Source organism: Pyxicephalus adspersus, chromosome 5 (assembly GCF_032062135.1).
Source record: "Pyxicephalus adspersus chromosome 5, UCB_Pads_2.0, whole genome shotgun sequence".
Classification (NCBI taxonomy): Eukaryota; Metazoa; Chordata; class Amphibia; order Anura; family Pyxicephalidae; genus Pyxicephalus; species Pyxicephalus adspersus.
In genome coordinates, this window is record NC_092862.1 from 35,194,433 (window position 1) to 35,216,179 (window position 21,747).

The window sequence follows — 21,747 nt, forward strand, 5'->3', positions numbered from 1 at the left end:
ATAATGGTAACTTCTATTGCTGAACTCATTCTAAAAAATGCCCTTTACCTGGATGTATTGCTGATCTTTGGTATTAGTAAAATCCGCCCCTACCTGTCCCCTGAGACCACCAAACTCCTTGTACATGCTCTCATCATCTCCCGTCTGGACTACTGTAACCTCCTCCTCTCTGGTATTCCAATAACCCGACTCTCTCCTCTGCAATCTTTTATGAATGCTGCAGCCAGACTCATCCATCCTTCCCTCCACTCCTCTTCTGCTGCATCTCTTTGCAGATCTCTACACTGGCTTCCATTTCACCTTAGAATCAAATTTTATCTCCTGTGCTTTGCCTTCAAATCCCGACACAGTTATTGTCCCACTTACATCTCTGACATGGTTAAAAAATACTCCCCCTGCCGCTCTCTCTGCTCCTCCAATGACCTATTAATGACTTCCTCACTCATAACCTCATCACACACACGGATACAAGACTTCTCTAGAGCTGCCCCAACTCTCTGGAATGGTCTTCCTCGTCCTATTCGGCTTGCTCCTACTTTCTGCTCATTTAAAAGAGCGCTCAAAACCCATTTTTTCAAACTTGCCTACCCGTCTTCTTTTGTCAATTGAAACTACCACTACTTCCCACCACTACATATCTCCCATCCTATTGTGTGTGAAATTCCCTCACCTACTAGATTGTAAGCTCTTCGGGGCAGGGTCCTCTCCTCCTGTATCACTGTCTGTATTAGTCTGTCATTTGCATTCCCTATTTATTGTACAGCGCTGCGTAATATGTTGGCGCTATATAAATCCTGTTTATTAATAATAATAATAATAATAATAATATTAATAATAATAATTAGTAGTTTTAGTCAACAAATCTGAAACAAACATATAACTGTGACAATTAGCTGCACACCTGAGCTGCTATTCATTCTGGACCAGTGATTCAGAAACACCAACCAGGTGGACATTTTTAAAACCAGATCAGCAATGGCAGTTAGTTACCTCTCAGTATAAAGTCAGCTTTGATGCAGCAATATACTGTATAATATAAAGTGCAGACCTTAGTCTTAATACAACTTTGCCTGTAGATGGCGCAGGCATAAAATCAGTAAGACTGAAGCTGGATTCACTCTGCTCTATGTACATGTAATGCAAACACTAAAAGTGTAAATGGGTCAGTAAAATTTAACTTTTACACTAAACTGCATTGATGTGAACCAGCCATATACAAAATAACAGGCATGAATTTTGCTATATGAACAAGCATGCATAGGCTCCTAATGCATGGAGTTTACAGATTATAGGTTTTAAAGTTTTGTAACTGATGCTTTATAAAACATTTGAACATGCCCTTATACATATATGTACAGATAAGTTAAAAGTATTCCACATTATCTAATGATTAAAAAATGGTTTTATACATTATACATGAAGTCACAAATGTTTTAAAGGTAATACTTTTAAAGCAAATCATTTTGCTGCATGGATAGAATTCCCAATCTTTTCTATAAGGTTGGGTCCCTTTAGAAGTTTAGTTTAGTGTTACTAGTAACACTGATCACCTCTTCTTCGTTAGTTTCCTGATCTGATCCATTGAATTCCATTTCCATATCTTCACACTCCCTAATAATTATTGGTCTCCTGATCACACCTGAGAATTATATACTTTTTACAAAAAAGTAAAATTTCATGCCTTATTACATGATAATACTGCTTGGTTCATTGAAGAATAAAAAGCTGCAAAGGTAATGTCTGGAATGTTTTTTTTTTTTTTTTTTCTGAAAGATTTTTTGTGTGTGGTGTATGGAAGGTTAGATATACCATTACTTATTTTACTTTCACTGGTCTTCAGGACAGAAAGTAATATTAAATTACATGCTGCGTCTCCAGGAGGTAAGGGGAAATTTCCCAATAGTACACAGGTAGCATAAAAATCTGCATGATTGGAGTATATATGGGATAATGAGCTGTGTATTTTTCTTTGGTGTTTGGATTACCTGACAGTTTTTCCATTGTTTGCCAAGCATTTATCACTGCAAAGTTTTATAGCTGACATCTAGGTAACAAAGACAAAAGAACAAAGTAAACAAGTTTGTTCCAAGAATTGGGCATTATTTGCCAGCTATGCAGTTTTTCAGGTTCACATCACTTAACAACATGTCAGTTAAACATCTAACATTTCCAAACTATTATATTTCTGCTGGTGTGCTTCAGAATACCAGTATAGGCAGGAAGTCATGTTAGTAAACATATCTGTTAGATAAGAGGTGACTCAAAGAAGGATCAATATTAAACCCATGAAAAGCCTCCTAAAGAAGTCCTATGGATGTCAGAGAATTGTTGCTGGAAACAATCTTTTGTGATCTCTCTGGTGACAGGTAAATAAACATGTGCTATGCACACAGCTCCCTTTAGTTCTATGGAGAGGGGAGAGGGGGGATAAGCAAGTAGCACCCAGCTGTGCTGTTCTCCAAAGAAATGCACCTTGGTTGTTTCCGATCTGTCATTCTTCAATCCACTGTGATTCCCCACTGCATCAATGATTTATTCCAACAACCCCTATACCAGTGGCATGACGCGAGAAACTATTGCATGCAATACTATTGTAGAATAGCCACATTGTAAATGTAAGTGTGGTAATTGCAAACTATATACAGGTAGTCCACGGGTTACATACGAGATAGGGACTGTAGGTTTGTTCTTAGGTTAAATGTGTATGTAAGTTGGAACAGGTACATTATTTCAATAAATTAGGACAGATGATTGTCTTAACATATTATTAGGCAGCGTGGTTTCAGTTACTGTATAATATCCTCACTGTGGGTTAATCACAAACAAAGAAAATAAAAAAAAACTTTATAGAGCATAGACATTCATTAACTTCTGGAGCAAGCTGTGCTTTGATATGCAAAGAAACAACTGCAGAGTTAGTCTTTGTCATTAAAGAGTTACAAGAGGTTGCAGATTAGCTCAGCCCTTAAGATCACTGACAACCTCAGCTGTGTTTACCAAAAGATTTCTTCTGCAAGTCATGCAACTTCATATATATACTCTATAGCAGCTTTTCTCAGCCAAGGTGCTATGGAACACTGGTGGAACTCCAGAAGATGTTAGGGGGTCTTTGAGTTTTGAAAGTGGTAATTTGCCTTCCACCATATTTCTGGCATCAAAGTCACTGCAGATTCAGTAGTAATGGACTGGTGTAGGCTCTTCTCCATCACTAACCATCCATGTAAGGTGGTGATAAACACCAAATGTAGGGAACCATTTCTTCACCAACCACCAATGTATGAGAGCCTTTCACCCACTAACTACTAATCCAAGAAAAAGGTTAATTTACTGTAATGAATATTTACCGTTCAGCATTGTAATTTTTACTTTGCTGGTTTCAGGGGACTGATTTAATACATACAACTATCTGAAATAAAATACTAGATAAAGTAACAACAAAACCAGGCCTTTCTTATTATTAAAATCTGTCTCAAAATAAAAGTCAGTTGTGTGTGGTACAGGTGAGTTGTGTGTGGTACAGGTGAGTTGTGTGTGGTACAGGTGATTTTCCTTGTGAAATAGCTGGACAGCCTAAATAATGTTAAACGTTACACCCAGGAAACAACTTTGTTATTTATCTATCCACTATTGACAGGCAGCCAGAAATATACAGCAACAAAACAAATATAACCTGCAGGAAGGCGAGTGTGAATAGGACACAGAAAGAATAACAATGGCTATGAGGTAGATGGCTGTGCCTGTGAAATGCCCTTATCAATAGCATGGCTGTCTGAAAAGATTTTTAGCATGTTGGAAAAAACACTATAATACTATAACACATCATTTTGTAGATAGCTGACAAATACCTAAAACTAAACTCGGATACAACTCAATTCATCATATTCCCCACCCCCACCTTATAAAAATTTCCCCTGACACCGCTATAATACTAATCTGCCCACCCCATGTGCTTGCTGTCTTGGTGACTTACTCCCCACATCCTGAACCTTGCTAGCTTCTACCACCAGTGCAACATCTCCAAGATCTAATGTACATATTCAGTTTTTGTTCTTATTGTTTTTGTTCTTATTGTAGCTTGGAGAATGAATAGTGGCCCATCATTGGAGAAAATGGGAGGAATAGTACCCCATTATTGTTGTAATTAGGAAAAGGGTTAGTACCCCATCATTGGAGAAAGCTGAAAGGTTAGTACCCCATTATTGGTGTAAGTAGGAGTATAAATTGGAGAACAATGAAGGAATAGTACTCATTATTGGTATAAGTAGGAGTAGGAACTAGTGCCCTATCACCTGAGAAAATTGAAGGAATAGTGGACTATTATTGGTAAGTAGAAGTAGGAATAATGCCCCATCATTGGAGAAAGTTGGAGGAATATTACCCCATTATTGTTGTTGGTAAGAAAAGGACTTTGTGCCCTATAACTTGAAGGAATAGTACCCCATTATTGGTGTAATTAGAAGCAGGAATAGTGCCATATCATTGGAGGAATAGTACCCTATTATTGATGTAAGTAGGAGTAGGATTAGTGCCCCATCATTGGAAAAAGTTGGAGGAATAGTACCCTATTATTGGTAAACATAGGTGTAGGGGTTGTGCCCCATCATTCTTGTCAATAGTAATCTCATCGCTGGTGTAAAGGAAATTAATAATACTATATTAGTGGTTTAAATAGGAGGCAAAGTGCCTTATAGTTGAACACAGTAATAGACACAGTGCCCATCATTGGTGTCAGTGGGAACAAAATATGCAATAATTGGTGTCGAGATGAGTAGTGTATTATTGTTGATTTCAGTGGGGAGAATAGTGAAAGGCAAACAAAGGACCTGGTGTAAGAAACATAATGCATATTCTCCTTAGAGTGTCAGATAGAAGAGCTGCCAAAGAGAATGTTGGTGTTCTGTAGATTTACTCTACTTATCAAGATATTCTATCTGCAGGTTAGCACATGTGCCAGAGCTTGTAGTGTATGTGCATATCTGCAACATGGATAATTCACCACAAGCCTTGGCACATGTGCAGAAAGTACATTGTCAGATTCTGCTAACCTATGCAGAACTAGCCGTCATGTGCACACCTACGGACATCAAGGGGTTACTTCAGGAAATATAACACTCAGGTGTGCCCAGAGTTGTATTTCCATTGTACATCTTACCTCTAAGCCTTGTTTGCATGACTGTAAACATTTTTAGCACATTTATGGGACATGCTGTCATTGTTCCATTTGTATGAGTTTTCTGTAGAACATCCTGGTGATGAAATGAATAACAGATCATCTGTGCAGTGTGATACTAATCGGTATATTTCCTGGTCTAGATTTATATTGTAATTTTAGAACATTCTGGGTATTACATGAACAACATTCGTGCACTAACATACCTATAATAGAGAATATGCTTTTTTGCTGAAATAAAGGAACAATAAAGAGGTATTGGGTAGCACAGTGGCTCAGAGGTTAGCACTCTGGCCCTTGCAGTGCTAGGTCCCAGGTTTCAATCTCAGCCAGGAAACTATCTGCATGGAGTTTGCAGGTTCTCCCTGTGTTTGTGTGGGTTTCCTCCGGGTACTCCGCTTTCCTTCTAGCATGTAGCATGTAGTGAGGTTAATTGGCTTCCCCCCCAAAATTGACCTTAGACTGTTTTAAAGACATATGACTATGGTAGGGACATTGGATTGAGAGCCCCATTGGGGGACAGTTAGTGACACGACTATAGACTTTGTAAAGCACTGCATAATATGTTGGCTCTATATAAATAATCTATATTAAGAATTGTAACAAAATATCAGTTAAAAAGTAAATTTCATTTCCAACCATTAAGACAAAGATATGTACAAACATATAATATAATGATCTGTTACCATACCCATACATGTCATATGACTATGCTTCCATGGCTCAGGTTACATAACAGGTATCAACTTTACCTGAATAATGTATCCTTGAATATTTTCAATCCATGAAGCCAGATTTCACTCTATTTCTCTCTGCTCACTCCAATCACACTTTCACAGCATTTAAAGCTGCTTTCTCAGGAGAAATGGAAGCATAGACAATAAACCATAAACTAGCATGAAGAGGCAACGCCAACTTTGTATTGGAAAGTTTGCTCCTACTAGAGCTCTCCAAGCCAATGGAGACAATGTCAGACACTCCAGACCAAAGCAACCATGCAGTCAGACTGTAGATGAAGGCTCAGTCCATGGCATGTATAGTATACTTACTGTATATGGCTGTTGGAGTCCGTACTTGGTGTCCTGAGTGGTTTGGTGCTGTTCAAACCACCTCATCCAAGTGGGATGCCGGACACTCGGTATGGACTCCAACTTCCATATACAGTAAGTATACTACACATGCTATAGACTGTTCCTTCATCTACTGTTTCAATAACTCTTTATTGTGTCCCAAAAAATCCCATGTTTCAGCTAGAAATGTATATTCTCTATTGTACATATGTAAGTGTGCAGGCACTGGACACATCGTCCTTTTCATCACTGAACCTCTAACCTCCAACATTCCAATAATAAGTGTGCCTGCTCCTTATTACACTGCCTTGCCTCTCACTCTCAGTAGGCTAACCTTTGTCCTACCAAGTGACTAATTTTCCTGACAGTAGGACATTTCGATAGAATAGACTGGCCATTCTCAATAAGACTTCCATGGAATCCTAAGGTTCCTCTAGAGATTGCTAGGGGTTCCTGGAGCTTTTGCTGATTGACCTCCCATGTGATGTGACCTCTTTTGGCCAGTGGCACTCCATCAGCAGAATAATACCAAGTTATTTCAAGGCTTCCCCCATATTGGGGTGAAAGGCCGGTGTAGGCCGATGAGGCGCACACTGCCACACCATGATTTTGGGCACCATAAAAACTGAATACACAAAAATGATTGGCTAAAGTGCTTTTTAACAAATGTTTTATTTTATTTTTTAAACACAAATTGAATATATTGGATGAAAGGTTTAATATGCAAAATAATTTCCACAAAACTGAGGCCTTGGATGTGTGAGAGGGGCAGTTGTGATGGGGCCAGCAGGCAGGGTAAGTGTGGGGTATTCTATGATAAGTTGGTATTCTCCTATACAGAGGAGGTGGCTGGCACACACAGGTTGGGTATGAATGGCACAGGCTGGGCACTGCTATGGGTCAGCTCTCCTCAGCCTCCATTACTCTTCTACCAGGGTCGGGCTCGCTGATGCAATGCGGGAGTTTGGTTTGCAGGAGGGGCTATGGGAGGGGCGGGGATAGCGCGGCCCAGAGCTGCCTGTCTTCCAGTCATCATCACGATAGAGCTGCTGTCTCCTCCCCCTTGTGGGCGTGGCTGATCTCAGATGCTGTCAGGAAGAAGCTGTTCCTTTGGTCCTTGGTCACTATGGGCTCCGGCCGGGTGTTGATGCTGCTGGCCGCTCTGCTCTCCTTTACCAGATCATGGAGCTCGTCCGTGTACAGCACCGATCCGCCCACCAACAACAGACCTGTGATCGGTGAGTGGCGGCTGATGTAAATATTTCATGTCAGTGAGTGTCCTATATCAGGTCATCATCATCGTGATCAGCCAATCAAAGCCCAAATTCTGCAACCTCATCACCGAATCTTGTCTATTTCTATTATATATGTCTATTATTAGTGTAAAAATAGGGGGACATGGTGAGCTGGGCACTGCCGGGCGACATGGTGAGCTGGGCACTGCCGGGGGACAAGGTGAGCTGGGCACTGCCGGGGGAGATGGAGAGCTGGGCACTGCCGGTGGACAAAGTGACTTGGGCACTGCCGGGGGACAAGGTGAGCTGGGCACAGCGGGGGGACATGGTGAGCTGTGCACTGCCAGGGGACATGGCACTATTATAAAGCAAAACATACTTCTAATGGGTGACTCAGATCTGTTAAATTACCATTTCCGAGGACACTATTAGGGTGTGTGAGGTGTTACACAATTGTGTGATTTACAGGCTGACTACACACTGTCAGATATTTTACTTCTGAATAACTTTGCATCCAATTAAACAACAAGATCTCAAGTGAATTGGAAGGAAAATGTACTTCTGATTGTTTGCTCTATGATCGCTTTGTGATGTGATTGAACCTGGTGGTAAATTCTGATCAGAAGTTCACATGTTGTATCGTGTGCAAACAATCTTGCACATGGAACCGATCGAGTTTGTTGACTTCTAGAAATTAATGGCATGGGAAAGGTTTACACATGTGTGCAGTGTTTTAGGGTATCTGATTGATTTCCAATCAGAAAGTGATCAGGCGATTTGGTCCTTGAGAAATTGGCAGCGTATCTGCCAGTGTTTGCCTTATGTACAGCAGCTGGAACCCAAGCTGATAAATTTTATAGTTTAATAAAAATATATTTTACAGCAGTAGCAGTGGCTTACGCATTTTATTCACCTATGGATATTAGGCTGTGGTTTGAGTAGCAAATAAAAATTGACTAAGTAGTTTTTTTTTTGCTGTCACTGACACTAGATTCTTGTGCCTCTGGCCAAGAGAATGCAGATGATAAAGCAGCGTATAAAAATTGGTCAACGGCAGGACAGTTTATTGAGAAAGACTGGAGTCACAGACAAATGTTTTCCTTTAAAGCGGAACTAAATGTAGCTATACTCGCCTGCCCTGTTCATTCTTCCTTGATTGGCTGGGCTGGAATGATGGAACTCGCGCACAGGAATTCATTTAGTCCCAGCAAGCACAGGGGAAGCCGAGATTGATGAGTATCATGGCAATTTTGACCCTTCCATGCTGTGATCAGGCAGGTATAAAGGATTATCACAGAAGAGCCAATAAAAATTCAATAATTGCCCAGCCTGATCAAACATGACAGTGACCTTTCGTTCTGCTTTACGAGTAGGAGAATTTAAAGGTTAAACCTGCGTAAAATATCCAGCGGCAGGACAGTTATATTCAGGTAGACCAGGCCCAACTTGTCCTCTCCTTTCAACTCGAAGTGTCATACTCTGCTATGTACTGTACAATTTGGTAGACAATCAAAAAGCTTATTGTACTCCTTGCTGGAAGATCAGATAGTATGGGTGAGCTGCAATGGTTTCTTGTATTCAGCCATACCTTCAACTAAAAAAAAAAAATCCTATCAACATATAAAAAAACAATGCACCTAAAAGGCAATAAAACCCCAACATTCCACCTCTATAGACAGCAGCCTATTTTTTATTGGAATATCAACTAAATATCAGAAATAAGAATCTCCTCCATCAATCAGCCATTAACTAAAATTGGTGAAAAAAAGTCCCCAATACAAAGTTTAGGATTGCCAGATAACTAGAAATCAGACTTGTTACTGGCAGAAATAGCTTTCCTGGACTTTTGGATTGGATGAAGAACTACAAGAGTTCAGCATTTTCAAAACAGTGACACTATGGAATAATAGGCTCCCCCAATTCTATAAAAGAGCACCTGTTTGATCCCCAGGTTGTGGTTGGGGAGAGGTGGCAGGGTAGCAGGTAGGTGAAGCTCTGCACTCACATTTAGTATTTGCATGGAATATGGGTAATACTTGACCTATAAAATGTTAATTGTTGTTATAATGGTTTCAGCAATATACACCTGTATGCATCTGTATAAATGAAATCTGCAGGTACAGGTACTCCCCGGGTTACATATACCAGATAGGGACTGTAGGTTTGTTGTTAAGTTGAATTTGTATGAAAGTCAGAACAGGTACATTGTTTTAATAAATACAATTAGGACAGAGGTTTGTCTCAACTTATTATTAGGCAGCATGGTGTCAGCTACTGTATAAAATCCTCACTGTGAGCTAATCACAAACAAAGCAAAAAAAACAATACTCTATGCAAAAAGAAACAACTGCAGAGTTTGTCTTGGTCATTACAAGAGTTACAAGAGTTTCAGAACAGCAAAAGACTTCTTCTGCAAGTCATGCAAACCGCCCGCTCCCCCTATCAAGCCTCTGTCCTGCACACCAGGATGTCCTAACCTCCAGGACTACCTGTAATCAGAATATCAGTGAGCTGCCCTTCTGATCTCTACTGTCCATGTGTGTGATCATAATGAAGCTGTGCCCAAAGTTCCCTGTATCAGCTTTATAGAAATGATTAGCAACTGTCACAGGTGAATAGAATCCAACACTTGTTACATTTGGTAAAGAGTCCCTCTGTGTTTCTAATTCTTCATTTCTCCTCTGTTCCCTGACTCTCGATACATCAGTAGTTGGATTATCTGGATTAGACCATAAATTTGCTGATGTAATTACATTAAAGGTCAACAAGCATGTGTTTGTTTTTCCATGGTTTACACACCTTAGTATAACTTGCTTCGGGCTGTTCCAGTTTGAGAAATGTTACTGTAATGTTGAATCATTAGTATAATATCTCTGTATACACACATAGTAAGTACAGAGTAAATTGCTGCGTAATATGTTGGCGCTATATAAATCCTGTCTAATAATAATAATAATAATAAGTGCAGCATTTTCTGCTTAGTGCTGATGACATCCCACACACTTCCTTCTGGTTTGTTGGCAACACATTTAAGGTGCATACACACGTGCAATTATTGTTGTTGGAAAGACTCTTTCACAATCCTTTACAACGACTAAGGACTGCACGATGCATGAACGATGAACGTGCTGTACATACAGAACCGTTGTGCTCTATGGGGAGGGGAGGGGGAGAACGACAGAGCGGCACCCCCTTACGCGCTCTCCCCCTTCGCTTCCATTAGGATAATTCATCGTCTGTGGATCCACCAGGACAGTCCTTCGGATGATCAACCACACGCGCTGTACACACGCCAGATTCTCATCTGATATCAGCCCTGAGACGATTATCGGCCGTGAGCCATTGGACGTATGTATGTAGCTTAAGACTGCATCAATGCTGTCTAACCTAAAACCCCATCAAATTGTCAGTGGAAACAATGTTTTGTGATCATTGACCTGTGAATGGATGAGTGCTGTACACACAGTACGTTCTGTTCTATGGAGATGAAAGGGGAAAGATGAGCAAGCAACACTCCGCTGTGCTCACCTCCATAGGAATGCGTAACAATCATTACCAATCAGTCATTATTCAATCCACCAAGGACACCAGGGGACCGCTGTACACGTCAGATTTTCACCCGAACGAACACAACTGTTCATCCCGGTCTACAATCATTTGACATTTATACCTTTATTTGACTATATACCTTATTGTATTGGGACACAGACAGGAAAGAATCCATAGCATTAAAATAAGGAGCCCAGTGTGGCCAGAAAAATTATTCTCTTCACTGCAAGACAACCACAAGTCTGTACGACTGACACAGAGCAGAATTTATGGGGTTTTTATTCTTTTTTTTTAATTAAATTTTAACCTACTTTATTCCTCTTGCAGCAGACTTGACATTGGTATGATTAGTCATGCAGATTTGCTGACAACTTCTACTTTGTAGCTCCATTTCCCCATTTTCAGAAAAGGTTGAGCCTAATGTGGTCTTCTACTTCTGTGTCCTCCTCATGTTTTATTGTCTTGTACTTTCAGACATTACATCCTGCATTAAATGACATGCATGGATGTTTTTGTAAGTTAATACCGTTCATCTAACATGACTTTTTTTCTTTCATTGCAGGAATAGTGGCACAGGAGACCCACTTTGAAAACCTGCTGCCTAATGGCCGCTCATACATTGCTGCTTCCTATGTAAAGACTCTAGAATCAGCTGGAGCCAGAGTCATTCCTATAAGGTGATGACTAGCAGTGGACAAACACCCCAAATGAAATGTGTTATTTATGTAAATCTATTTAATAATATACTTTATTTTCCACTTGCCAAACCTACATGATTGTACATTATCCTCCTTGGCGGGTGATTTCTGTCCGAATTTATGTTTAAAAGCGGTAAATTGTTTTTCATGTAAATTTATTTTACATTGTAAGCCTGTAATTCTTTGGCATAACTCACTGAAGTATGCCCAATATTTAATAAATGTAATACATTTGATAATAAACTTTAAATAAAAAAACACGAAAATCTGTTAAACAAGGGTGCATAAATAAATAAAAAAAAATGAAACCTGTAATATACCTGTACAGTAGCATATTTCATATATATTTAATATAATTATATATATATATATATATATATATATATAAAATATAATAATTACTTTGCATTGGATTCAATACAGTTATTTTGTATTAAATCCAATACAAATTTATTTGAAATTCCGCCACGCTCCTGCATGCACTGACGCATGCACCGACGTCACCGGGAACTCCCGGGGAATGTCAGCGCACTCGCCGGGGGACAGATCAGAGGAAGAGGACAGGACCAGAGGACGTACAGGACACTGGAGGACGCTGATGGGACCAGGTAAGTGTTTATTTTTTATGTTTTTAGCTGCCCCGAGTGTGGCCCAGGGTTACCTCTTTCAGCGTGTTTTTTTTACCCCTGAGCCACACTCAGGATTACCGCTCGGGGGGGGGGGGGGGGGGGTTAATATGATGGATGGCCCCCAGTGCCCTTCTGTCTCTGATGCAGTAAAATCCTAAAACTGTCTAGGTCAGCCTGCTAGTTCTATATTTGAAATTCTGATGTGATTTCATACCTTCACATGAAATAGTTGTATCCTTGGTATTAATAAGTACATGCTTTGCCTTTCTAGGATCAATCTGTCCAATGAAGAATATGTGAAGATCTTCAGTGTTATTAATGGGTACGTCTTCAGCTTTTTCTGGGTTATGCTCAGCTGTTTCTCTGATCATTGACAATATAACTATATGACATAATAACCACAGTGCAGAACAAAAACTTGTCCTAAAATATGTATGGCTGCAAATGTTAATCAGCTCTGGATGGCTTTGGAGGGGCAACTCACTGCTTTTACTTGACCAGTTGGCTTATGTTAGCCTGTGGTTTGGGTTAGAATATTAAGGATAGTTGGAATTGGAAAAAGCATAGAGTTTTTTTTTTCAAACTTAATTATGAAATAGTAGAATATATATATATATATATATATATATATATATATATATATATAGCTATTTGGGGACAGCATTCAGATTTTATTACTATGGGTCTTTGTTATACGTTCAGACAGCATTTACTTTATCTTGCATTTGATGTTGATTAGAAAACTTTACAGTTAAACATTTTCTTTCATAGGATTCTTCTACCTGGTGGTGGAGTTGACCTTAAAACTTCAGAATATGCCAGAGTGTCCAAGATATTTTATGACCTGGCCATTGCGGTAAGTTGATTGCTATTGACTATTATTATTATTATTATTATTAATAAACAGGATTGAAATAGCATTAAGATATTACTCAGCACTGTACATTAAATAGGGGTTGCAAATACCAAATGAACAGACAGTGACACAGGAGGTGGGGCTGAAGAGCTTACAATCTAGGAGGTGGGGAAGCAACACACAATAGGAGGGGAGATATTGTTACCTTTCGTAAATATGGAAAATCAGAATTTTACCTACTTATTAGCATTTTTGCCCTGAAAGTGAACTAAGTGGTTTACATCACCCAACCTTCTTCAAATCAATCGGTGACAATCAAGATTCAGTTAGTAAACATGTATAAATATATTTAATATGTCCTTTTTTTCCACTTTTTTATGATTTTAGTGTTTCTGTATTTTACAGCCAGACATGAATGGCAGCGATGTATCATATCCGGCATCCAGATTTTAGCTCCTTTCACACATGCGGTAGAAAACCACATGGTTGGCTGCTCCAAAGCACATACCAAACTGCTGCTATGCACCCATTAGTGGCAAACTACTCCATACCATGTTTGCTGGTGTTGTCCTTGTGTTTTGCCACTCCTGGGTGCATAGCAGCAGTTTGGTATGTGCTTTGTAGCAGCCAACCGTGTGGTTTTCTACCGCATGTGTGAAAGGAGCTAAAATCTGGATGCCGGATATGATACATCTCTAACATTCATGCCTGGCTGTAAAATACAGCAACACTCAAATCATGGTGTGGTTATAATCCGAATGCCAGGTTTGACATGCAGTTTGGCCATGCAATTCTGCTCTTCCTCAAGGGAATGAAAAGCAACCGTTCATCCAGAAGCATTGTGTCCAGGAAACATTCTGCAGTCCGCCACAACCATAGTCAAATTGAGCCTGTGGTGCAAAGTCTGAAATAGCCCTATCACTTCAATATGTCTTGCACAAATTGCTCATTGCCCAAGCAACCTGTAGAGAAACTCTGGTTGGGAAACACTGATTTAATAAATATACATTTTTTATATATATTCTCCATCCTCTTCCACTTTGTTTCTCTTAAGATTGACAACTCTGGATAAATAAAACCTATTTTATTTATCTTACATATTTTGTGGCATAGGAACCAATTGTTATTTTTTTTTGTTCTTTTTTTGAACTAAACATCAAAACGGGACATCCTATACTAGGCCTGATTTATTAAAGTTCTCCAAGGCTGGAGAAATACACTTTCATCAGTGAAGCTGGGTAATCCACCAAACCTGGAATGGATCTGGTCCAGGATTGAAATCATTTGCTAAGAAATAAGAAATCCAGGTTTGCTGGATCACCCAGCTTCACTGATAAACGTGTATCCTCTCTTTAAAAAATCAGGCCCAATTAATCAGATTTAATTAACTGCATCAGGCTAATGAGTTAGATGAGTGTAATATCCTCATTATTGTCTCTTTTACAGGCCAATGATCGAGGTGACTATTTTCCCATCTGGGGAACATGTTTAGGATTTGAACAACTGACAGTCTTAACAAGTGGGGAACTCCTCTTAACACTGACTAATACAGAAGACATTTCACTTCCTCTAAACTTCACGGAAAGTAAGTACTTTATGTAAGTGGGTCTAAAAAAAAATGATCTGTATACCATAGCAAGACTTTTTCCCAGTAGATACTATGCACTCTTTCCATAGCAGTATTCTCCCCAGCCCCTTTTAGCAGGGTGCACCACCCAGCACTTTTCAATGACAATCCAGCTATTTTTGGGTGGTTACTGAAAAGTTGGGTCACAATGCCACAGCATATTTCCACCCAGTTTAAAAAAAATCTGGGGAATATAGGGCCATAGAGTTCAAACTGCTGAATAAAACAGTGAGACAATAACACAAACAATAAATATATTTTCTTTGTTCTGTGTACAAACAGTATTCCTTAATTTTCTATTATGCAAAGTAGGGGCTATTTAATATTATTTTCTTTGGAAGCATATGTACAATAAGTGGTTACAATTTTCACAGTCACTTTGATACATATTGTATATATTTAGAAATAATTGAATACAAGAGTTAATTTTTGAGGTTTCCTTAGCTCATAGATAAGTGGCAGGATGTGTACATATTCCACCCCTTTTGTAACGAGCAGGTCCACTTCATGTTAATACTCCATGTCAGTGTGCGATTAGTGAAAAAAAACATAGCGCAACACACTGCAGTCAGTACCATTCATGCACTGAAGTCAGAACCATTGGCAATGTGAATTAAGGTATTACAGAATTATATATTTTCACCTAACAAGTATCCATGAATATACTTTATATCCTGTAGCATGTTCAGTGTAAATAGGATTAGAGCATGAGATTATAATGATAAACATAGCTATCCCAGGCGTAAAGAAGAGACAGAAGTGTCTGTCCTCCAATAACTGGAAGACGAAGGAAGTGCATGTCATACCTGCACAGTGTCTTGCCCTAGAGAATATGAATCCACATCACAGGTTGCACCAGATCAGTCTGAAACATCTGGAAGAAGAAACTTCCAGGGTGGCCGGTGAATCTGGAATCCCTGATAGTGGCACCACTCTAGTTTCCAGTTTTGTTCTAACTAAATTATTTCATTTACAAAATATACTTTACATTTATTTTTTATTTTATTTAAGACTTGTCCACACATTTACTGTCTGTTGTATTGTATCTTGTAGGTGCATTAAACAGCAAAATATTCCAAAAGATGCCCCTGCCATTGTATAAATCTCTAGCAACCCTGCCCATATCTGCAAATTTCCATCACTGGAGTCTATCCATGCAGGTACGTGAACACTTAAAATACTCTACCTATACTAAGACCTAAATAAATGATTAATCTGGTTATTTCTGGGTTTGTATGAGAGTTCATCAGGAACCAAAAAACATAGTTTTAATAATGTACATATACTGAAACACACACTACACATAAAGCTGTTCACACACATTCCAAGTCAACTGAGAGCTTTACCTACCCAACTGGATACAAATTCAATGGATTGTGAATGTAGCTTTCACACACCCTAGTTGTTAAATCTAATGGAGATTATACAATGCTGTTAAAATGTGTGTTCCTAGCTTCAGCCCATAAGAACGTTGGAAAATACTGTTTCTAGCCTTTTTTTAATCTACCACAAAGCATTTTTTTCTATGTGTTGCTGTTGAGATCCTCTCTCTGCCTGTCTAGTAATCCATTGTCTATTGGACAGGAAGCGAAGGCAATGATAGCACTAAAAAACCATCAAAACTTCTCATTCTTTTCTACTCTGTTCATAAAAAAAAACATTTTGGTAGAATTTTCGATGAATTATTCCTTATCCTACATCATGACAATCTGTGCAATTGGTGAATATGCTGTTAGAGTTTGCGCTATCTAACATGCAATTTTTTATATCTTTTAGTATATTTTCATGTTTACACATACATGTTTTTTTTTCACAGAATTTTACAGCAAATGAGAAATTAAGAAAGTTCTACAATGTTTTATCAACAAACTCTGATGGGATTTTGGAATTTGTATCTACTATGGAAGGTAGGACATATTCTTATTGTATTATAGAAGATAAAATACTTTTATTCAGTATATTTATCTACTTGTCACATTATTTAAATGCTGTCTCTAAAGAATGTTTGTGTGCATGCATAGCATTTATAGAAGGCACTAATGTTCTTTGACATCCTACGTTCTATTACATGTAAACCCTTATAAGAAACTTCTGTTTGCTCCTTTTTGCTCTGTTAAATAAACCATTGGAAGCATTTTGGTATTTGTGTTTTCATAAGTGAAAAAATGCCTGTTGATCATGTTGAAAATTTAGAATTGTCTGATTTACACTTCCTATGTTTTCTAAAGGAAAGTGTTTATCCCTTCCAGTTCTGCAGAGTAATTAGTGTCTATGTTGTATGTTGTAAAGATTAGAAGAGTGGTGGGAAACATACAAATTTTAAGTATTTTGTTTATGGTTTTTTTTGGACCCTGAAAAGCATTCATTATATTTTTGTTGTTTAACAATAACTTATGTATTCTACTGTCAAATTGTTTGGCGGTACTCCCTACATTCTTTTATTCAGTTTTTACCAGTATTTACCAGTGGACCCCTAGTTGGGCATTTGTATGAGTGGTCTCACCACAGTCATTGTGCTTTGACAGTACAATATATTTCTTTTTGTATATTGAAGTCTAAATGTAAAGTTCCAACACCTCTTGAATTTTGTGTTCTTCAGGTATTTGTTTCTGTCTGACATTTACTTTTTTCAATCCCTCTAAATAACTTACTTTTACATAATTGGAAAGCAATGAAAAAAATTGGCTGGAGTTCTTCTTTAAAAGATAACCACATTCATTACAGAAAAAAGTAATATAACATATATAATTACTACATGTTTTACTGTGCAATTTAATGCTGTTAACATTTCCATTCCATGTCAATCTGCAGACAGCTATCATTTTCTAAAACTAGAAAAATAATTGCTTTTTTGTAACCATGGCAGCTGGCGGACATTCTGTACTCAATGGATCCATTTTTGAAAGCTTTGCAATGTTTCACTTTTCAAGCGTGAAGACATTTACACTTTTCTGTTCTTTCTGATACCCCTTGAAATATATCTGGTCATTTTCTGTAGCTCAATGAACTGTGATGAGGAATAACGACTTTCTCTGTTGTACTTGAGAACAAAAAAAGGTTGGCAAGGCTGCAAGAAGCTTTTTCATCTTTTTTAAGCGCCCTGTCCAAGCATCAGTTTTCCACTATAGGCCACTAAAATGAAGCTGGATCAGCTTGTAGTTCCTTTGTAAGAAATAAAATGTAAGGCTAATATCAGTTTGGTATGAATCTGTAGTTGCTTAGCTCACCTAATCGCACTTCCATTCCAGCATTTAGTTGGAAACTATTTTTTTGTGTGTATACATATTGTTGTCCTCATGTTGTGGTGGTTTGCAAAGCAGTTCCTGAAATGAATGTGGTTGAGTTGCAGTTATGATTGTTGCTATTGGATTGGAGATGGCCCTCAGTCCCTTGCAATGCAGTGAACCGCACCACAAAAAATACACTCCCCTTTACCTTCACAGATCTGTAGACCCTGGATCAGGTCCTACGTCGTCCTGGTATCCTCCTTCGTCCCGGCCCAAGTACCGGACGCCGCCATCTTTTTTGCCCTTTTTTCCGCCTTTTGCCTACATCATCCGATCTCGCACAGTGCAGGCACGAGATCCGGTGATATAGATGGGGATAAAGTTTGCCAATCTCACTTGCATGCGTGAGATCAGCATTTTTTTCCCCAATTGAAGAAAAATCTCCTTCTGTGCACGCCTGATTTGGGAGGAGCAGCCATGACTCATGTATCCCAGGAGGCTCTGCACTCCCATTCTGTCTTTATCACTTTTTTTTACCCCCCTTCCCCACAAAAAAAGGTCATTTATACTGTATACAAAAGGGTTGTCTACCCCTTTAATGTAAGCAAAAAAAAAAATGTAGGTCCACTTTAACTGTACTATAAAGTGTTCATAAAACTTTGCATATGACTGTAAAAACTGCTCCTGGAACATCTAACCATGTGGCTATAGACCACATGTCTGAAAGAGGCCTTGGTGTTTGTTAGAAGCAGGTTTGATTAGAGATCTGTTTGTGGCTTGTTGAAAGGCATAGGCATTCTTACCAAGGTTGACAGAGAAGCCAATGCTCTGGCTGATCCAGTAGAAACATATTGCTTACTACATAGTGTAAGGTAATAATGTGTTTATGAAGAATGCGAATGAATTACAGAGGACATTTTTGAGGTGGCATTTGCAGTGTTTTTCCCAGCCAGTAACCACAACTTTTCAGTAACCGACCGGTTGTTTTTGGGTGGTAACTGAAAAGTTGGGTTACAATACAGAGGCTGCCACCCACCTACAGCTTCCCCCCACCCAGCTTAAAAATATTTCTGGCGAGAATACTGCATTTGGATATGGCCAAGATCACAATGCCTCTCAATGTTTGGTAACCTTTTTCTGCTGTGTTTGTGTACAGCAAATTTATTGAATGAACACAATTATTGTGAAAGTTTCTCTTCTAACAGCCTGTGTTCTCTATTTTACAGCATATGAGTACCCAATTTATGGAGTTCAGTGGCATCCCGAAAAGAATCCATTTGAATGGAGAAAAACCTCTGACATATCCCATACTGCTGAAGCTGTAGATGTAGCTTTTTACATGGCTCGCTTTTTTGTTAGTGAAGGTAAATACTAAAATAAATGTTATTAATCAGAACTAGGGGGTCTTCAATAATTCCAGTTGTGCGTCACACATGAAGAGAATAATGGCAGAGTAAATGTTCAGACAAACCTTAGATGACAAATGGCTGTTTGTGAATTGCCTGGCATCTAAATCTCTTTTTAATGAAGCCTCACCAGGAAAATCTCCATGTTGGAGGATGTGGAGGATAGGAGTAGTGATCGGTAAAGATAAACCCTGCCAATCATTGTTCCCTGGGAGCCCACACTGGGGCCTGGGGAGGCCTTCAGACATACAAGAATTACCAGTGAATGGAAATGTCAGTAAGAACATTTATCTAACTAATCTGCTGGCAATGCATGCCGAATATTTGGGCATCTTTATCAGGCTGGTCAAATATATTACAGTTAATACATTTAGAAAAAACTGTGTGTGCATTTGTAGACAAAATCAATGCATAAATACAGAAATGTGTTTAAAATACTGATTGTATGGGTAGAAAATGATTTCCTTAAATGAGCAAATCTACAAAATTGGTACAATCAGAATCTTTTTTTTTTTTAGGATGACATTGTAAGACATAACTGTACAGTATTAGTGCTGTAGCAGTCTCATTATATGGCCTGCCTTCGTTTTTAGCATTTTTGTAATGCCCATACATTAACAGATGGCTTCATGGAATAGCAGGTGGTAGAAGATCTCCCTGTCACTGCTGAATGTGGCTTGCTAGAAAATGCCTAAAAGCAATAATGAGCCCTTCTGAAGCTTGGAAGTGCTCACTAAATGTTCTATCATTAACCCATTTCTTGCCTGATTATTATAAGCCTGAAAGTAGAAGGTACTCTATAAGGGTTTGTATTCATATGGAATAACAGGTGGTAAAAAATCTGCTTGTTATTTGAAAGAATTTTTCAAATTGTTGATATTGGTGAATCCTCTAAAAGACCCTCAGACCCTCATCAAGTACTTTGACGCACATTGAGCCCCCTGTAAATTCATTTTTTAGGCCAATAGAAAAGTTCTTCTGATTTGATATTGCTTAGACTCCATAGGGGGTAAAAACCCCTGAAGTCATTTTTGTGTATGGTATAATTTGTGATGCACTAACTGCTCTCTATTTTCTTCTTGCAGCTAGAAAAAGTCAGCACCAGTACTCTGAGGAAGTTGAAATAGCATATCCATTAATATATAATTACTGCCCAACATACACTGGAAACATTTCTGTCTTTGAACAAATGTATTTTTTCTAAAGTTATTAAAACTTGCTTTTAATGTGCTGCAGCTTGTGGTGAGAACATATTTTTGCAATGCACTTTGTACTTGTAATGCCAATGCATTATCATAGGAAAGAAATATTTTTTTTTTTTACAAATTGGTATTTCATTCTCAACCATGAGCTGTCAGGCCAATTCTGCTTTGATTTTGAACATTTAAATTATTGATTGGTGAAGCTACTCGTGTTACTGGAATTGCAGTAAGTAACACTGAATGTAAACCTGTGGTTCAGTATCTGCACTGTCGAGAGCGCTGTGTGTTTGTTCTTGTTTTTTTCATTCTTGAAAAGGACAGTTACGTACAATTAAATGCTGACTTGACACAACAGTCTGACTTGTGTTTTATTTTTAGGGTCACAATAGAGTAAAGCAATTACCTGGTATACTACAGCCACTCTATACATACCTTTGAAATGCAAATTTGTAGTTTAACCTGCATTATATCTGTGGTTGGACCCTGTCAGGCTACATCACCAGGTGACATAACTTCAATATCACGAAATACAACCCGCTACCAGACTGCTGGTTGGACAGTGAATGAGCAGCAGCACACCAATCAGGATTTTTTGCTTTATATACCTGTAAGTATGTTTACAAAGCTAGACTGACAGCATGCAATGCAGATTGGCTCAGTGTGCTGGTCCTCTATACAGATTGCAGCAGATAATATATAAAGAATGACTTAAACAACACATTTATTGAGTGCATATCTATTAAAATGAAAGTATGTTTTTAATATCTGGAGTTGATCATAATTGTGACACAGCTCCTATCATTGTATTTCACATATGTGAACGTGTGAATCTGACACTAAACTGCAGCTGTGGCTGTTATGAACTTTTGAAGCTTATGCATGCTGAGAAACTATTACCAGATAAGTAGGAACCTGATTAATAATTATACTGTGTGCCAATAAAGCCAATTGGTAAAGCCTCCTTAAAGTGGACCTGTCTTAATATTACCGGCCAGGTAGCAAACCTACTCAGAAGCAAAGCAACCTCCCTGAAACATCACACATGTATAAACCAATGTTGAATAAGGGAATGTTGTCC

The 21,747-nt window shown here is 38.5% G+C and overlaps 1 protein-coding gene across 2 annotated transcripts; it reads left to right on the forward strand.

Annotated features, from left to right (window-relative positions):
* The first annotated feature begins 2,269 nt into the window (after positions 1 to 2,269).
* Positions 2,270 to 21,021, forward strand: GGH (gamma-glutamyl hydrolase). Of its 2 annotated transcripts, none has more exons than XM_072411128.1 (9): positions 2,270 to 2,366; positions 11,587 to 11,701; positions 12,623 to 12,673; positions 13,123 to 13,207; positions 14,654 to 14,792; positions 15,888 to 15,994; positions 16,651 to 16,741; positions 19,288 to 19,425; positions 20,553 to 21,021. In XM_072411128.1, the coding sequence occupies exons 1-9, from the start codon at positions 2,315 to 2,317 to the stop codon at positions 20,669 to 20,671; spliced, it is 897 nt and encodes a 298-aa protein (XP_072267229.1). In that variant the 5' UTR covers positions 2,270 to 2,314; the 3' UTR covers positions 20,672 to 21,021. The 2 variants fall into 2 exon arrangements, with proteins under 2 accessions (XP_072267229.1, XP_072267228.1); XM_072411127.1 differs by lacking the exon at positions 2,270 to 2,366 and adding an exon at positions 7,318 to 7,478.
* Positions 21,022 to 21,747: the final 726 nt, after the last annotated feature.

Bases quoted from the DNA above. Each gene is read 5' to 3' on its own strand.
- GGH (XM_072411127.1), top strand. From the start codon at position 7,367: ATGGGCTCCGGCCGGGTGTTGATGCTGCTGGCCGCTCTGCTCTCCTTT. The intron at 7,479-11,586 runs GTGAGTGGCGGC...CTTTCATTGCAG, and splicing joins CAACAACAGACCTGTGATCG to GAATAGTGGCACAGGAGACC. The intron at 13,208-14,653 runs GTAAGTTGATTG...TCTCTTTTACAG, and splicing joins TTTATGACCTGGCCATTGCG to GCCAATGATCGAGGTGACTA.